We start from the raw sequence: 18,037 nt of genomic DNA on the forward strand, positions 1-18,037 counted from the left end.
CATGACATCACAAAGGGCAGTAACCCCTCCCCCATGTGGGTGACACTCCCACAGCTAGGTGTTTGTTCTGCCCTCTGAGTCTGCCTTCTCACTGTAAACAAAAGGACATGGAGCGAGAAAGCCCGAGTACACCCAAGCCCTTCCAGAGAGGGGGCGTGGTCAGACACAGCTCATTTACATTTAAAGGTACAGACACAGAAACAGCCTGTTCTGAGCAGGGCTGAAATAGAGGGGTTTATAGACATGATCAAATACAGGATCAGAGTGGATTTAGAACAAGAGACTTTACACATGTTTTGAGGAGCTCTGAGACTTATTTACACTTGTTGAAAAGGACCTTTAAAGTAGTGTTTTACTCAGACATTACTACCGCTAATATCTTTCTTCCATCATCAGTGAACCCTTTATTTTGCTCAAGAAGAACATACTTTTCACGTGTGCCCCTCACATCTGAATCTCCTATAAATAGTTGTTGTTCTTGGCACCATTATATAAAAAGATGGATTCAGAAAAACTTGTTATGCTTGTGACTGTCAGATGAAGTTGTCCCTTTGCAAAAGCTGGACACACACACATTTACTTCTATGAATTTATCGTCTTATTTTAAACCCTTAAAGGTTATACAGCACTTTTCATGACAGGAGGGAAGAAGATGAAAAAGCGGGACATCAGAAATTGTGATCATGTGCATGTCTGAAGAGAAACATTGAGAGGAACCAACAACAAAGTTTGTTGGTCTTGATCTCGAGAACAAACACTTACTACTCTGACTGTTTGAGCCAGAGTTAGCTATAAGGCCAATTTACATATGTGGTCCAGGATGATCTAAAACAACAAACATTACAATACATTAAGAGTTTATGCATCGTAACCTTTTCACACTGCTGTGGAGCTGTAGCCTGAAGGGTGCCATGAACCAAACAAAGTTCTTTAATCAAGTGCTGCTCGAGATGTTTCACTCTATGACACTTCTTCCATCTTACATGCGCCTTTACTTGTAAGCAGGTAAAACCAGAACTTGTTTCTGGTAACCTCCTTGTTAAGAGTGATTCAGCACAGGCTGGACTCTCTTTAAGCTTGATGAGTCCAATCAGCCTGTTGAGCTCCAGCTGTTGTATGAGCAGCCTTCAGAGCTGTCGGTTAACCTGCACTTTACTCCAGAGAGCTTCTGAAAAAAAAAAAAAAAAAAAACATTGAGATGAAACAAAGACGTAAAACACGCTCTGCCATGACGTTACAGCTGAAAACCAAAGCTCGGCTCTTTGACCTGCACTGCTCTGTGGGCCTGACCGACTGGGACATGGACAAGGAGCTGAAACTGGCAACCACCGCCGACCAGTTTTACCACGGTGACTGTTTTTCTCTTCTCTGTGGTGTTTGGCTTCAGGTTTGGTGTAAGATAATGGATGATCGTCATTCACCCCCATTTATTCCTAACAGCACAGACAACCATTAAGGACTCAGTTTATGTCCCATTTAAAACACTGATTAATAGAGAGAATAAAATGTGTGAATGAGTTTAATTCAATGTCTCATATTCCCTCATAAAAGAGGTTAAGGACTCTGAATGTAAGATGAACTGATTTTAAAGTGCAAATGTACAAGCTTGTTATTGTGCACTGATATGATATGTTGCTTTATACCTAACAGATGACAAACTGAACGATCAATACGTGGTCCAGAGGCCTTCTGCGAGAGCCTTGAGAAGGAAAGATGAATTCATTTGGTATGATAAAACATCAGGTGAGCAGAGAGGACAGATTGAAATGACAATGAAGGTGAGACGTTCTTAAACAGAACCTGCCGTCCGTCTGTGAACAGAAATCAAGTCTGTCCTGTGTAAATGTGTCTCTGAGTCATGACTGTCTACAATGAGGGAGAAGCTCGAGTCCCACCAGCTGTAGTGTTGTTGGAGTTTACATGGACGGGATGGCCTTGTAGATAAAGCTGTTTTAGTCCAGGACTGGAGAAAAGAAGAAGAACATACTCACTGATTATTTGGATTTCATGTGTCTTTAGATCACGGTCATTCTGTGTCAATTTATGTGCAATATGAAGCTGCAAGTTAGCTAAAGTGGGCTAACATTAGCATGCTAACACAACAATGCAGGACACAGGCAAAGGACGATTTTGTCCGCTGCTTGTCCTTAATGTTGCTTATGGTGCGTTCTAATTGATAACTCCTTTGTGTAAACGTGAGTGGAGGGGGGTTGGAGGTGTGCTGCAGGAGGAGAGCGGAGGCTTCAGTATGGAGGAGGTGTGGCCAAACAGCAGTTTGTTTTGGTTTAATGTTGGTGCTCAAGGCCGACATCGCAAGATGCTGTCCAAAAAAATATGCAAAGCTGCGCATTTAACCCCTTAATGTCTAAATATATACAAAAGAGTTGATTCATTTAAAAGAAAATTATAGTTTTACTAAAATGACAGTTATGTGTAAAACAGCAACAGTGTGGGTGTCTGCTGCTCTTTACACATACAGATAAACTCCCGTGTGTCGATTATGTTTTGTATCCACCCAGTGTTCCCTGGCACCTTAAATGTTGGGGGTCGCGAGATGAAAAGTTTGGTAACCCCGTGCTCTAAGTCGGCCATGATCTTTCTGTCCATCAGACACCTTTGTGAAGCCGAACCTGTGGCTTTTAGTAAATCCAAATATCGCCTGCCCCATCCGCTACGGAGCAAGTAAAGCAGACCTGCAGCCGCTGTGTGGACCTGCAGAGGAAGTCCAAAAGACTGTACCAGGGCCAGCAGAGACCAAACATCAGCTTACTAAAGAGCGTCACATCTTCAGCTGCCGTGATTCTCCTCTGCAGCAGGATCTGCTTCAGTCTGTGTCCTCCTCCACTGAGTACAAGGTGCAGTAATCACCACACACCGATAATCACTCTTCTGTTATACAGTAGGAATACTGTGTGTCAGGTGGCCTTCTTTGGTGTCAGTTCTCAACACATGAATATTTTAAAGGTGCTCAGTGAAGTTTTTTTTTTCCAACCTCTAGCAAAGTTATGAGCTGTTTATTTTTTTTGTTTTTTTTTAATTGAGTCTATATTTAGTTTCTCTTGTGCACACACATGCAGGTGATTCGATGCTCTGTTCTATAATGTTTTCACTTCTTCTGTTTTAAATGTGCTGGTAACATAAGAAATGCAGCGATGCATCATGGGAGTTAGGGGGAAAAGATAAATGATCCTCATGTTAGATTTAAAGGAGCAAAATGTAAGATATTTACTGAATTGAATCATAAAATGCCCTTACTCTATTCTCAGACATTAAAGAAATGTCATTCATTTCAAAAGCAAATGCAAACTACTACAAAGGCTTAAGCGCGCTGCAAATAGGCAAAACAACTGCATAAGCATCAAAGGCGCTTTCAGCCTTTGCATTTGTTGTGGTAGTTTGCATTTGCTTTTGAATGTGCAGCATTTCTATATATGCTGCATGTTTTTCTATATGTATGTCGTTTCATCAGTTGCTGAGTGTTTGACCCCTACTGGCCACCGTATTTAAGACTTAAACAGCTTTGCAAAGCATCTAAATGTGACAATCAGTTTATTAAAACAGTTAAAAGAGGATCTGTGACCTAAGAATATCTGATCACATGCTTTTGTATGAACACCTGGTTTTAATAAGTCTGTTTGTTTAGATGTTGCCCTCTTATAAGCAAGTCTTCACATGGAAATTAGGAAGGCAAAGTCTGCAGACTGTGCTCCCAAGGTAAAGGTGGAGAATGATACCAGGGTCTTTTGTTATTTCTCTGGGAGATTGAGACGTCAGAGAGAAGCTGACAGAGCCAGATTTTTCTCTTTAATGTGTTAAGAATGTAAACGGGGAAAAAACAAAGTGAAAGGCGTCTCGCACACTGCAGGGCTCCAATACTCCAGCGCTTCATCAGACTAAGGTCACATTGCACAGAGCCCGCTTAGATACACATGAATGCAGCCACGTGAGTAATCACATGGTCACAGATGTTGCAGAAAAATGTGTACCTCCAAATGAAGACGGGATATCATGTTGGTGAATATTACACCGTGAAAACGCCTTAATTCCATAGAAACACACATGCATATACAAACCCTATTTACACAAAGAGGAAACACGCTCACATAGTCAAACTACTTAAAGAGGCACCTCTATATGTCTTATATATGCTGTACTAAAAACCATCAGAGATACCAAGGTGAAGAATCTAAACTGGCCTTTTACCCTAGATCAAACTACTCGAACCTGGTCTAGGAATATCCTTGTTGCAATACCCAATAAGGGCATTAACACCAGTTTCAAATGTAGTGTTATACCTGGTTTAAAAAAAGAAGCTGTTCATGCAATGGATGAATTATAATTCAAATGCAAAGATTCAGATTCTTTATTTGATTTGCAGCAGGAACACAAAGACGACAAACACAAGGAAAACATCAGCAGTTAAATCCAAATAAAAACCGAGTTACAATCAGGACACAACACAAAATGAAACAATATAAAACATCACAGGAAAATCAGTCAAGAAATCATAAAATGTTTCTAAGATATGTTAAAATCTGGATGTGTGCAAGAAGAGCAACCAGAGGGCTTATTGTTGTTAAAAAGGTTACACCTGAGACAGAATCCACCTTTAAAATAAATACCATTTACCATAATGCAGTTCTTAATGTGATGTCATCGCCTTTTCTTTTAGATAAAAAAGGAAGACGTCTCCTGTCGACCAATCAAGAACAGACGTAAAGGAAGGAGCACAAAGGTCAGGGTGAGAACAGATCCATGTTTCTTTAATGGGGAGAATTAAAGTCTCTAATGATTTTTTTCAAGTCTTTATAACTTTATACTTTGTCTGTTAACTTTATGAGTGATGGTGTTTTACAAATCCATACAGATAGAGCTGTTTTACTCATTTCTCAAGAGGATGTTTTCATTCCTATATCTTTTCTCTGATTGGAAGTCGATACATTTCAGTCACTTATTTCTGTGCACCAATGAGCATATGGTATCATTTTGTTAAAGTTGTGTGATTTATTTTTAGAACTGTCGATTAAATCTGATCAAACCTCTCCTATGGAGACCTGATGATGTAACTTAGCCTTTTTTTACCCAACTAAAATTCTGTCCAGATTTTGACCAGTATTGCTTCTCTCTTCGTTTTTGAAAATAGGTTATAAATACGTTTTTTTTTTTATTCAAGTGTTGGGGGCTTTATGTATCCTTATTAAAAATCAATATCTGTAACTTTAAGATAATCCAGTTTGTGTGCTCTGGATTTATTCAAACATTCATGCACAAGCAGCATACATTTAATATTTCAGAGTTGAAGATGTGTCTTGCTTTTTTTCAGGACATTAAAAACCTGAAGCCAGGATGCTGGCCTCGTCCACCAGTGAACTACTGCATCCTCATCGCGCTGGCACTGAAGAGCAGCCACACCGGGAGCCTTAAAGTCCAGCAGATTTACAACTTCACCAGGTCAGAGTCTGAGAGAGGAGGACCACAGATTAATTTAGACTGAATGAGATTGATTAACCAATGGTCAGTTTTTCACATGATGGTCCTTCAGATAAAGGAAAGCTTTGATATTGCTCTCCTTTATCTAATGTATAAACGAGATAAGTACAATTTTCAACGATTATTTGCTGATAAACGTCTCACTTTTTTAGACTGTTGGAAGCACAAAAATCATTGTCCGATAGCATTTGGTTCGATTAGCGATGCAAAGCTTGATTACTTCATTCGGTTCAGGAATAAAGTTCATGGGGTACCAAAGTAAGTGCTAGCTTGGTAGCTTAAGTATCAGAACCATAAATACTATAGCAATCCCAAATATGGTCCCCACAGTTGCTCTCATACACAGTATGGAAGTAGGAAATGTATGAAATAAAAAAAATCAATAAGTACCAAGTGCAGAGAAGTAATGAGCTATGTACAAAGCACAGAGAATTGAAGATATGAACAATATTTATATTTATATAAGGCTCAATGAAATTAATTCTGTGACTGAACAAAGTTTTGACTGGTTTACAGACAGATTGCACGGTTGAAACAACAAATTACACAATGGAGAAGTTTCCAGTTAAGTGTAAAAATAAGTCCAGGTCCAGCTGAAGTGTCTGACCCTCAAAGAGAGGAGTTATGGAGTTTGATGGCCACAGGCAGGAATTACTTCCTGTGGTGTTCTGAGGTGCATTGTGGGGGAATCAGTCTTGCTGTGAATGTGCTCCTGTGTATTGCCAGCACATCAAGAAGTGGGTGTGAGACACTATCTAAGATGTCACTCAACTTAGACAGCATCCTCCTCTCTGTTACTGCCATCAGAGAGTCCGACTCCAACCCCAAAGTACAAGTATTGTAAATAATTTGGCAAAAGGTCAACAATTATACCCAAATATTGTACCCTTACTTCTCTGACTGCCATCTTTGCCCTTATTACTTGAACGAGTTTGGCCACTGACCAGACTATTCTTTTCATTATTTATATTTGAAATGAGACTGGCGCTGGTTTGAGTATCATTCGAGCATGTTTCTCATATTCCTTTCCTGTCCTATGGCAGAGAGCACTTCCCCTTCTTTCAGACCGCTCCTGATGGCTGGAAGAACACCATCAGACACAACCTCTGCTTCAACAACAGCTTCAAAAAAACCTGCAACCAGCTGTGCAGAGATGGAAAGAGGAAGTCGTGTTTCTGGCACCTGACTCTGGACGGTCACCTGCGACTGAGGGACGAGATCCGAACGTTGACCGGTGAATCGTTCAAACAGCTGGAGATGAGCATGTCCCGCCCGGGTGAGACTAAATCGTACTTGGCTTGATTAACATCTGAAAGTATTGATGCTTACACTGAGATCCTTCTTTATTTATCGACCGTCCACAAGAACTTCTTCTCTTACAGCTACTGTAACTTTACATCTTGTAAACTTTGTCAACAAGTCTCTACCTTGTTTTTCTTAAGGAGACAAATTTCCCTACTGAGGCTTGTAGCCATCAGACAATGGAAATTAGATTTTTAACCATTGTTTAAGTCGTACCATTAAATCAAATGGATCAGCTCTTCAAACTGCAGGATGTTGATCTGCATCGAACATTTTAGTTGCAATGCTTGATGTCGGTGGTTCTCAACTTGTGTAGCCTCAGGAGTTCTAAGGGAGAAATAGCGACCCAAATTTCTGATATGTTTCAACCGGTTGCTTGGGGCATATTGTTCTCACCTGGCTGCTTAACGAATTTCCCCTCATGGACGATAGAGAACAGACCATATGACTTATTTTTGTAGGCCAACCTGGAAGTAGCATCGCCATGGGGTCCAACGAGAATTCACCTATGGGATTTTTGCATTGGATTTTGGATCATTGCAGAAAATAAGGTCTGTGGCAAACGCACGTTTCTGAAGCGTAGGCGTTTTGTTCAGCAGGATAATCTTCACAGATGATCACCATTTTTTTATGATGTTTGAAGCGTTAATGCGGCCGACAGAAGTAAAAAGCTAACGTTATGCTACAAGCTAACTACACCACGGTTGGATGATTGAGACGTCACTACCGTTATGCTTCAGGCGAACTCTGATAAACTAATCTGCGTAGCTTAATAAATTGTTTACTAACCAAATATTTGCCTTAACCTAAAGATTAAACCTACAGGAGACATCTCCGACTAGTGAGAGAGTTCCCGGCGTTTATGTCCAGCGTGATGACGTTTAATGTCCCCGACAACCACTGTAGTCACATTTAGCCACTTGTTAGCAACCGCCTTTTTAAAGATGCGTAAAAACTTCAAAATTCCCAAGTGGGGGTATTGCCTGACGTAGTTCATGGTCAAACAAAACGCCAACATCTCTTCAGCTTGTGTTAACCACAGACTTTATTTCAGGTGTCTCACCACAAACCCATTCAAAATCCCCGTTGACTTTTAGACATTAGACCCAATGGCGCTTAAATGCTAACTTACTTCAGGTTTTAGGACTCATTCCTGTGGCGCTCTATGAAGTTGAAAGTTGAAATTGAAGTTGGGGCCCCAAAGCAGCTACTGAAAATATGCAAATTTTGCAAAGACAGTAGGAAAACTCCCTAAGGGGGCCCCATCTGACAGCACTCACTCTTGTTGCCCCTCTGAACACAGTTTGGAGGGTGTCAGGCTGGAGGGCCCCCCAATTGGTTTTTGCCTAGGGCCCAAACAGACTCTAGATTCACTGCTGGATGAGACAAAACATGGGACAGAAATAAGAGAAGTAACAAAACAAACATGTTGAAGAAGTGATTCACAGACATTGTCCTGACCCTCCAGTTGAGAACCACTGCTTTATTAAGTTTCAATGTTGAACATGACAGCCACATAATGTTTCTACCAATGGCTGTTTTCTCCTTGTTCCAGATGTTATCCGGAGTATATTTGCAATGTGATTGAAGCGGTAAAAAGGTGTCAGAGATGAAATCATGCATAATAAAAGGTAATATGCAAAACGATTTATTCTGTTATGCTGAGTATTATTTATAGTACATTTGTATTTTTATTACTAAATTAAATATATCACAAGTTAAATTAAAATATTCACATGCAGACACGCGATTGGTCAATACATCACAGACTACAAAATGTAGTAGAAACACAAATACTTCCCATGCTAACGATCCAGACCCCAAAGAGATTACTTCCTCCCTAACGCTTCTGTTATTCTTGCATAATTTCGCCAAACACTAGATGGCACTGTCATTTCAACGTAACTTTATTTTACAAAAGTTTCATGGAAAGTGTGTTGACCATCGTCTGTACTAAATAAGAACAAACCAGACAAGGTTGTAGGCTGCGAGATAACTGTGAATCAAATGTTGAGGATTTCTTACCTGACGGACCAGTACACCCTGAATTTAGCCAACAAGATTACAGCAGACCCTCTGTACCCCCTTTGGTCTGAGTATGAACTCTTGACTTTGGGCGTTGGTGCAAAATGACCAGGATGAGGACTAAAAGAAGTGTCCCATCCCATTAGCTGCTAAATAAGCTCTGATGATGATACAGTATGAACTTGGCACTCAGCACTTGATTGAACTTTCTACTGAAATCCCTCACTTAATCATGTGATGCTTTGATTATGTTTTTATATCAATCAATCATTATTTGTATAGACGCTTTACAAAATAACATATCGGATAATATGCAGGAAGGATTTCTCCTTATGGTTGTCCTAACTTCCTTGCCGCTGAGGTGGAGGTCTGAGCAGGTCGTGCATGAACGAGGACAGCGCTGGTTGTGGGACAACACGGTCCAACGGTATTGGCTGGGCACCTCGCTGAAGGTTGGGGGAGCTTGTATGGTTTTGTTTTAATGTGCTGAACTGTATATGTTTGTTTGTTTTGTGTTTATATGCTAGGTTTTCATTCATTTATAAGTCTATATTCTATGCAGCGACTGACTCTGCCTTGAAGTTCAGAGTATGAAGAACACAGATGGACCTGTTGATTTCAAACACTTCCAGTCTTTCCTGACTTGACTCTGAATAGTACTATGCGTAGGTAAATCTATTTAATTTGCCAACATTCAAATGTTGGGTGGTGAAAGCCTGACAGGGAGCTGGTGTTGATTTAAGCTTGCCTACCAGTCAAATGAAGGTTCTGATAGCTCCTGTCGTAGGACCTGATGTTGAAGGTTTATAAAGCTGCATCGGCTGTTTGTCAGGAAATAGATCGCAGCAGCAGAGACTCGAGGACGACTCATCTTGACAGGTGAGGACTCAGAACGAACACATTAACACCCAAGCTACCGCCTTGACCTGACATGATGAGCAGTGTTAAGAAGTAGGGAATTATAATTTATCCACAAGTTGGACGACTTTATGCATTTGCTTTCTGGTTGAGCAAATTCTTCCCTAAATCTAGAATTTGACACAAGTACTATTAACAAGTAGATATTGAAGTGCTTATTTGTGGTTTTGAGTATGGTTACTACTGATGTCACAAACACTTGGCAGCGATGGGATTCAAACACACAGCCGGGGAAAATAAATGTTTGGTGGTAAAACATTTTCTGAGGAAGACACCAGTGAAGACAAAGACATTTTTAAATAAACTTGTATGTGTTTTTATATTTAAACATTGAATGCGCTTTTATATTTCTTTGTACGTCTGAGGTGTTCATGCTTGTGTTTGTGTGTGTGTGAGGTTCCTGCCTTTTCATCCTTTGGTAATCACATTGCTGAATTGGGCTATGCAAGCAAATGAGTAGAGGGGAAAAATATCGATTTATGTAAAAATCGAGATTCTTATCTTGGGATTTTAAATAAATTGATAACCTCCAATCTTTTTTGGGGGGGTTGGTAACTTATTTGACTTTATTCCGTTAATAACATCAGCTGCCAATTAAATCTTTTCTTTAAAAAAATTGTTTAAGCTTCTTTTTCTCAGAAGATTCATTAACTAAACTAAATCCCTCCCTCGGGGTGTTGTGCAGCACTTCATCTTCCAGTATTATGTAATGGATATTTTGTATAGCTCAGTAAACCCTATAGCCAAGTGTTTTCCCCTCAACTGTTGCTCATGCTGGCTGATCTAGTTTGTAGTTGAATGATGTCAATTAATTTTTTTTTATAAGGATGATTACAAGAATTCTGGACATTCGATTTAGGTTAAAGAAAAAAAGATCACAAATATGCTTGAACATATTTAAACCCAACATGCTTCAGCGTGATGCCTTTTCTCTTCAACAGAACTTTGATGATGACGATGAAGAGCAGCCTCTCAGCAGTCTTCCTCCTCCTCTTCAGCAGCTCTGTGTCTGGACTGGGATCAGTGGTGTGGAGTTATTACAGCTACCATGACCTTTACTACAACTGGACAGAAGCTCAAAGCTACTGCAGGAGGTGGAGTTCACTTTTTATTCACACACAATCACATCAATAGCTTTTAGGAGTCAGAGTCTGTTGTTGTAGAGAATATTGGCTGGATGTTTCACAAATGATATCAATAACATTGTGAAATAAAATGTGAACAGACAGAACGAAGAGAAGAATCTACCTCACAAAGAAATACAGTATATGAACCAGTAGAATCTCAGTCTGCATGAGCAAGCGCCTCTGTTTGAAAAATGCAACATTCACTTGGTATTGCCAACAAACTGGGAATCAAAATTTCCATCTCCTGTGCTGTGTCCCAAACCACATACTGTACTAATGTATTGCCTACTACATACTCAGAGATAGATATATCGATACAAGTTACAGAAAAGTGCTGAAATGATGACCTAAAGCGGAAAAAAAAACCTTGAGGGTGAGCTACATGTGGGAATGCAAACAGCCACGTTTTATAACTCTGACTTTGTCCGTCTCTTTAGTTTCTCCTGTTTTACTTATTAACCTAAGGGAAATTCTGGTTCACACGCTGTCATTGAGAGACGTGCTTCTATCACACAAAAGCCCGGAATACACACATGCACAAACAGAACATGTGGATGTGCGTAAGTGGAGAAACGTCAGAGTGGGGCTGCTACACAGGGAGTGACAGTACCCGAGACCTCTCCAGCTACCAGACCAACTTCCATATTTTGGTCCGCACCTGAACTTGAGCCGGCGACCCTCCGGTTCTCAATCCAAGTCCCTACACACTGAGCTACTGCTGCCCCCTACTTCTACTGTCAACCCCCCTTTACTATTTTTTTCTGCAGAAAGTTCGAGTGAGTTGTTGCCAGAATGCAGCAGGATAAGATCAGGAGAATTCACCTCAAGGGAATGGAAAGGGGGCAGTGACATTAAGTCCATGCGATCGATGCACAACCATAGACTAATGGCATCTCTGAAGTCTTGTCTTGTGTTTATTGATAAAAAAGTGCAGGGTAGCATGCATAACATACTCAGGAATATTCTTTTATTTTTATCAAACCAATTTCTCTTTTTGTCCCAACAGTCACAGCATTGACCTGGCTTTCTTCTACAGTCAGTCGGATTGGCACAGGACACACTTTTCAAATTATCATTCTGTGTGGGTCGATCTGCACAAAGTTAATGGTGTTTGGACCTGGACTACTAATGAATCCCACAACATCTCAAAACTTGGACCTCACAACACTGATGACACCCATACTTGTGCTATGTACTCCTTCAGACACAAAAAGTAAGATGGCAATGTTCTTACAGTGTTCAGGACTTAGAAAAGACTAATTCTGATTCCTGCAGAAAACAATTCTGAGCATTTGGTGGTCATTTATATTTTCCTTTAAGTAGCCAATGGACCCCATTTGTAGCAGCTAAATTTAACGCTTTTAATCATTGGTTGCAAAGTTACTAATCCTCTGAATTTTTAAAGGTGCACGATGTAGTTTTGGTAGAAACGTACAGATTCTGTGGTTTATGTTCATAACTGAATACACAAACTGTCCTCAGAGGAAAATTGGGTCCCTGTAAATGTTACATCCTGGTAGCTTTTAAGCTTTAAACAGCTTTCCAGGGACCCATTTTTTTCTTTGAATAAAGTTTGTGTATTCAGTTCAGAAAATCTAGTTTAGAATTGTTTCACTTCTCCAACTTTCAAATTTCACCCCCAAAACTCCATAGTGCGCCTTTGAAATGAAAACAACGAAGAAAAATGTGCTTTAAAAAGCTCCTATATGGACACAAAGCTATCTGACAAGGTATAAAATGTATATTTCATCTCATGTTTGGGTTTGTCACTGAGCGCTCCAGTTCAAGGACGTGACCGGATATGAAGCTTCTTTCTTTCAACTGTGTTGTCAGGGTTTTTGGGATTCTCTACCTTGCACCATTTAATGATTATGTTTACGTATTTAAGCGCTTTTGCTGTTCATGCATTTGCTTCATCTCTCTGCTGCATGTTTTTTTTTCCATTTTCAGCACGTTTCAGTCGTTGCATATGTGTTTGACTTGTGCCCGGGTTTTTGAACCTCCACCTTCTCAGAATTGTTTTATCTGTTTCTTCGAATACAAATCATTTGAGCCATTGCAGCCAGTTGCACTTGTGAGCCCCGGTAGAAAATACAAACAGACAACATGTAAATATCATGGCTGTCTCAAGTTAAGAAGGAGGCGGTGGCAGTGACGAGCAAATGAAAAAGAGAAAATAAGTAACTACAGAAATGTAAACATTAGCCTTCAGTCGCAGAGGCTATGTTGTGTTCAGACAACAGCCGATGGGCTTTGAGAAAAACTTACGCAAAGGAATAATGAAAGGCCACAAGTGTTAACACCTCCACCTCGACTCTACACAAACTGCTTTATTTCTCTTTTGAGAGGAAAGTGCCTTGTGCAACATGCAGCATGGTCATTATTTGATTTTGACATTATTAACACAACAATGTTAGATTGTCTGATTGTAGTCCCAGTACTCTACATGCACTGTAAATCTGTGGATGCACATTTATTTGTGTGGTACTTGTAATAAATCAGCTGAAACACTCTTACCGTACGGCTGCACTGCTTCAGACGAGGACACTAGGAATCACACCGGACCACATAACTCGCCGCTTGATGGGCGTGCACTTATCCACCCACTCTCGATAGACAAGTTTTTCTCTGTATGTTACACTGTAGGTGAGTGCGCTGGAGCGCCTCTCGAAACTCGCCACAATGATCCCAATATGTATTTCGCGACTGCCTCTCCGGCTCTCCATAGGAATACAAAGTGTTAAGACGCTATCCGTTGTCAGAACCAGTGCAGCCGTACGGTTAAACAGTCATCTGTAAACATCTCTGTAATTTTCTTTGTTCATATTTTCCTTAAAAGGTTTTTTGGCAGAAGCTGTGAAGAATCTTACTTTGTCCTGTGTCAGAAACGGGACCGCAGTAAATACACATTTATATCACAGACGATGACACGGTCTGATGCCCAGCAGCTCTGCAATCATCATGACAAGGAACTGGCAGTTTTCAATAATCCCTCCACACTGAGCTCAAACGACTTTCCTGCCTGGATTGGTCTGCGTAGAAATGGTAAAAATCATCACTGTGTCAAGCTGTCATGCTCTAATGATCACAGTAGTGTGTTAGTGGCCGGACTTCATGATTCTGTAGCTTTGTGACAAAAATACACCCGCAGGCAAAAACAGTAAGACTGCTATAAAAATAGCCTAAAATCTGCGTCCCTCAACGCGTCAGTTCTCAGGATAAAAACCTTCCATAAACTCTGAACCCACAGCTTGTTAAAGACTGAAACGCACTTTACGCTGTGTTGTTTTGAACTTGAATAAATCTTAATTTACATTACTTCTCATGACCATGTGGTTGTGGGAGATCACCTTTGAATTGGCATTTTCCCAAATCTCCAATAGATCAACAACAGTGCATGTGAGAAACATTCTGCTGATGAGTTGTGCTTTTTCATATAGAGCCCAATGCCTAAACCCGCCGGCCGTCATCGTTTGGGAAACGGATGCCAATTTTTCGATAATTCCAGTGAAGCCAGTAGTGTGCCTCAAACTACTTTGTTTTCCATGCAGCGTTAATGTCTGCAAACGTAAAATTATTTCATATCACTAGCGCACGACTATTCATCTGTCAGTCTCCATTCATTATACACATGGGCCTTACTCTGGGTTAGTATGAAGCTGGAAAAAAGTCATTTTTCAGTTATTAAACTGCAATTAACTGGTCTCAAGTTGGTCAAAATGACAACATCATGACGCAGATTTGTAAATAGTCACAAAAGTCGAGCTCTGTCCGGTCCGTCCTCAAGAGAAGAAAACAACTTTTAAAATGTTAGTTTGTTGATTGGAGGTCAGATCGGTCATTTCTGATGCGTTTCAGTTGTCAACAAAATTAACTCTTTTTGGCTTTTGTGACAGCGTCAACCAGATTTGTCCCTCAAGTAGAAATGTTTGATCTAGAACAGGTTGTTAGCTGCACTTCTAAAAAGATATCCGTTTGTAGAAACAAATTAATCTTCAGATTACTGCTGATAAGAACTGAGATTTGCCTGGCTTTTGTTCCGTCTTCTTTTGCTCTCTATACTGACTGTTTTTTCAGTCATTATTATATAATTGGTCAATTTAGCTTGGACTACAAACATACTACAAACACTTTGGGTACTAAAGAAACTGCACTCAGGGCAGCCCTTATGTAGAAGCAGGGGAAAGATTGATTTTTGGCCCAGATGATAGCTTTTGTGGAAGCACCTTGGAGCAGGTCTTTCATAAGGTCTTAAGCACAGCAGTGCTTTTATTAGTTACAGTTACAGTAGCTGCCCTTAACTAAAAGATGTCTCAGTGTTAGGCCCATTGGAGGGATGATCTGTTAATCCAACTGACAGACTTGTACCTCATCTGCGTTGCTGAAGTTTGAACGTATGTTCTGCAGGAAACACATGGGAGTGGAGCATGGAGTTATTAGAGTTCAGACGATGGGAACAACCTGAGCCTGGAGGCAATGACGACTGTGTCACCATCACCTCTGAGGGAAAGCAAATGACTACCAGCGACTGCTCCTCCAAGCTTCCCTTCGTCTGCTACAATAACAACCTGGTCCTGGTGAAGGAGAACAAGACCTGGGAGGAGGCACTGGAGCACTGCCGGAACATGAAGGCCTCTCACATATACCATCAGCACTATCGATATGAGCTGGTCAGTGTGCAGCCTGGAGAAGACCAAAGCATCGTGATGTTAACAATGATGGACTCGGACACTGAGGAGGTGAGTTTATGGTCAGAGACTTTTGTAACCTGCAGGTTGATTTGCATTTCATTCTACATTCGGTGCCTGTTTTGACGTTATGTTGATGAACTGATGGAATATACAATCAGAACTCCGTACTGTATATCGTGTTTTATGTTGAAATTGACCAGATTCTCTCCAAGGGGGGTCAAAAATAGACATGTGCGTATTTGAAACGGAGCAGAGAGAATCACTCCCATGATTCCCTGACAGCCTCAATGTCATCTTTTGTTATTGTTTTGATTGAGATCCCCCTGGCGGAAGATCTTACATACGATGCGTTTAAGATTGAGCGCATTTATCCAATGAAGCACCCTCACCCTGCACATGCAAAAGGACAAGCTTTTTTCTCTGGTTGGCTTGTTCTTTGCGGCTTATGCATGTAGTCATTAACATTTTTATATCCACCAGGCACCAGCTCGGCTCATAAACTTCACACTGGGATGACATCATGCACATGAAAATAGATTAGCCTCTTGGAATGCGCAAACATAAAACCCCTGACAGTTTGGACCAAGGATGTTATAAGGAGTTATAATTTAGCTTGCTTGCAGGTTTCCTGTGCACTGTTTTTATGGTTGGAATTCTTGTTATGACAGCAGGCGATTGGGGTTTTCACAGTTCTGCAGTCCAGCTCTCTTAACGCATCTCGTGCAGATTCATCACTTGTTTCCTCTCCTCAGGTGTGGACAGGGCTGCGCTTCATGGGGGGTCATTGGTGGTGGATGAACACGGCTGACATGTTGTTCGACATACCCGTCTGCCCCGTCAAGTGGCAGCATTGCGGCGCTTTGTCCAAGAATGACACGGTCAACATGAAGACCAGAGACTGTTTGGAGAAGAAGAACTTTCTGTGTTACAGACTTTAGTCCAGACATCCAGGCTACGACCAGATACTCGACTGTTTCCACCATGGTTATAGTCACAGGAAATATTGTTAGATATATTGAATCCTTAGCTGGTAGATACAACTGGAAAAAATAATGTGTCAAAGTACGGCTCAAATGACAGGATTTAAAAATCCAAAACGTTCAGAATCTGGTTTCATCACACACATTAAGTAGGGTTCTAGCTACCATTTTAAGGAAACTCCATCATTGGCTCGTCCCCTTGAGGACTTCTTTTCTATTGGCTACTCTGGTTCCTGGTTACTGACACAATCATCAAAAACTGAAATCCTCTGACATGATAACTATCCCAGACCGAGTTTCCTGTGTTTGGATGGATAAAAAAGTCCTGCCATCTGAGCTTAGCCTGAGATGTATCTTTGCACTAGTTTGTTCAGATTTTCAGATGTTTTTTTGACAAGTAGTTCTCTCATAGGGGCAGTAATGTATCCGCTCAGTAAAAGTTATATGCTGCTTTGTAAGTGCTGAAAAAAAACCTGCAGAAGAACTGTGACTTAAAATGTATTTATAATGAACTCCTAAAAATCCCAAAGGTAACTTTTACAATAAATATCATGTAGGTTTTTCATTGTTGAGTTTTTCATCAAAGGAAGAATGTCATATGTGTTAGCACACTTTAGTTAAATCTTCCCATCTCTTTCATGAACACCCACGAGCCTAATGATGATGATGGTGGTTTTGTTTCAAAGGACGATTTTAAGATGGTTTCAATGCTAATTAGAACTCTCCAGAACAGCTGTCGATGTTGTGCTTTGCCTCTGCTTTGCACTTACTGATGTTGTTTCCTCCTCTTTAGATCCTTGCTTGTGTTGTTCTTACTCTCTGATGTACGTCACTTTGGATAAAAGTGTCCGCCAAATTAATTGTGTGTGCTTATGTTAAATTATATAGACAAAATAAACTCTATAAACTGTCCCTGTAACTGATTTCAGACCCTGTTGGATTGCTCTCGTGTGGCTGTGTGGCACATTTTACACTTTCAGCACAAAAAGATGGATGAAGAAGTAAACATGGAAACGAGTCACTCCAGAAACACATTCATAACTCGGTGTGAACCATGTGTCCGCTGTAATGGAAACATGGAGATGAAACTTGATTCCTGTCAGTGATCAGAGTGTTGCTATGCAGATAAACAGACTCTCTGTAAATCATTGAAGTCAGCTGGATGACTGAGTGTCAGTTCTGGCTCGCTGATAAACACACTAACACAGACACATACACACACATTCACCAGGCGTGTCGAGCATAACGGAGGAGTCAGTTTCCTGAGAAGCAAGGAGGATTACTGTCCGGCTATTTTAGGAGTTAAAGTCTGAGATATTGAAGTGATTTTAAAAAGTCTAAATGAATAAAAGTAAAAACAAGCTGAAGAAGGTCTGAAATGTATTCAAAGCAGAAGAGAGGATTCTTCAGGCCCTGAGGTTGGATTTGATCACACTGTAACAAAAAAAACAACCTAGTTGTTATAACTTAAGAAAGTTAGTGTCTGTGCTGCTTTAACATTTTA

General features: G+C 40.5%; 2 protein-coding genes across 3 annotated transcripts; both read left to right on the top strand.

The window, feature by feature from the left end:
• Window positions 1–1,082: 1,082 nt before the first annotated feature.
• On the top strand, window positions 1,083–8,439 carry foxr1 (forkhead box R1). 2 transcript variants are annotated; one of them, XM_020640211.3, is made up of 7 exons: window positions 1,083–1,349; window positions 1,651–1,743; window positions 2,611–2,855; window positions 4,673–4,741; window positions 5,324–5,451; window positions 6,534–6,766; window positions 8,348–8,439. In XM_020640211.3, exons 1-7 carry the CDS (start codon window positions 1,199–1,201, stop codon window positions 8,374–8,376), a joined length of 948 nt encoding a protein of 315 aa, XP_020495867.2. In that variant the 5' UTR covers window positions 1,083–1,198; the 3' UTR covers window positions 8,377–8,439. The 2 variants fall into 2 exon arrangements, with proteins under 2 accessions (XP_020495867.2, XP_020495868.2); XM_020640212.3 differs by having other exon boundaries at window positions 1,086–1,349; window positions 4,673–4,735.
• Window positions 8,440–9,606: 1,167 nt separating this feature from the next.
• On the top strand, window positions 9,607–17,443 carry LOC136178498 (macrophage mannose receptor 1-like). Its single transcript, XM_065952383.1, has 6 exons — window positions 9,607–9,696; window positions 10,677–10,829; window positions 11,869–12,075; window positions 13,702–13,907; window positions 15,270–15,601; window positions 16,306–17,443. Exons 1-6 carry the CDS (start codon window positions 9,611–9,613, stop codon window positions 16,489–16,491), a joined length of 1,170 nt encoding a protein of 389 aa, XP_065808455.1. The 5' UTR covers window positions 9,607–9,610; the 3' UTR covers window positions 16,492–17,443.
• Window positions 17,444–18,037: the final 594 nt, after the last annotated feature.

This window comes from Labrus bergylta, chromosome 3, assembly GCF_963930695.1.
Source record: "Labrus bergylta chromosome 3, fLabBer1.1, whole genome shotgun sequence".
NCBI classification, from domain to species: Eukaryota; Metazoa; Chordata; class Actinopteri; order Labriformes; family Labridae; genus Labrus; species Labrus bergylta.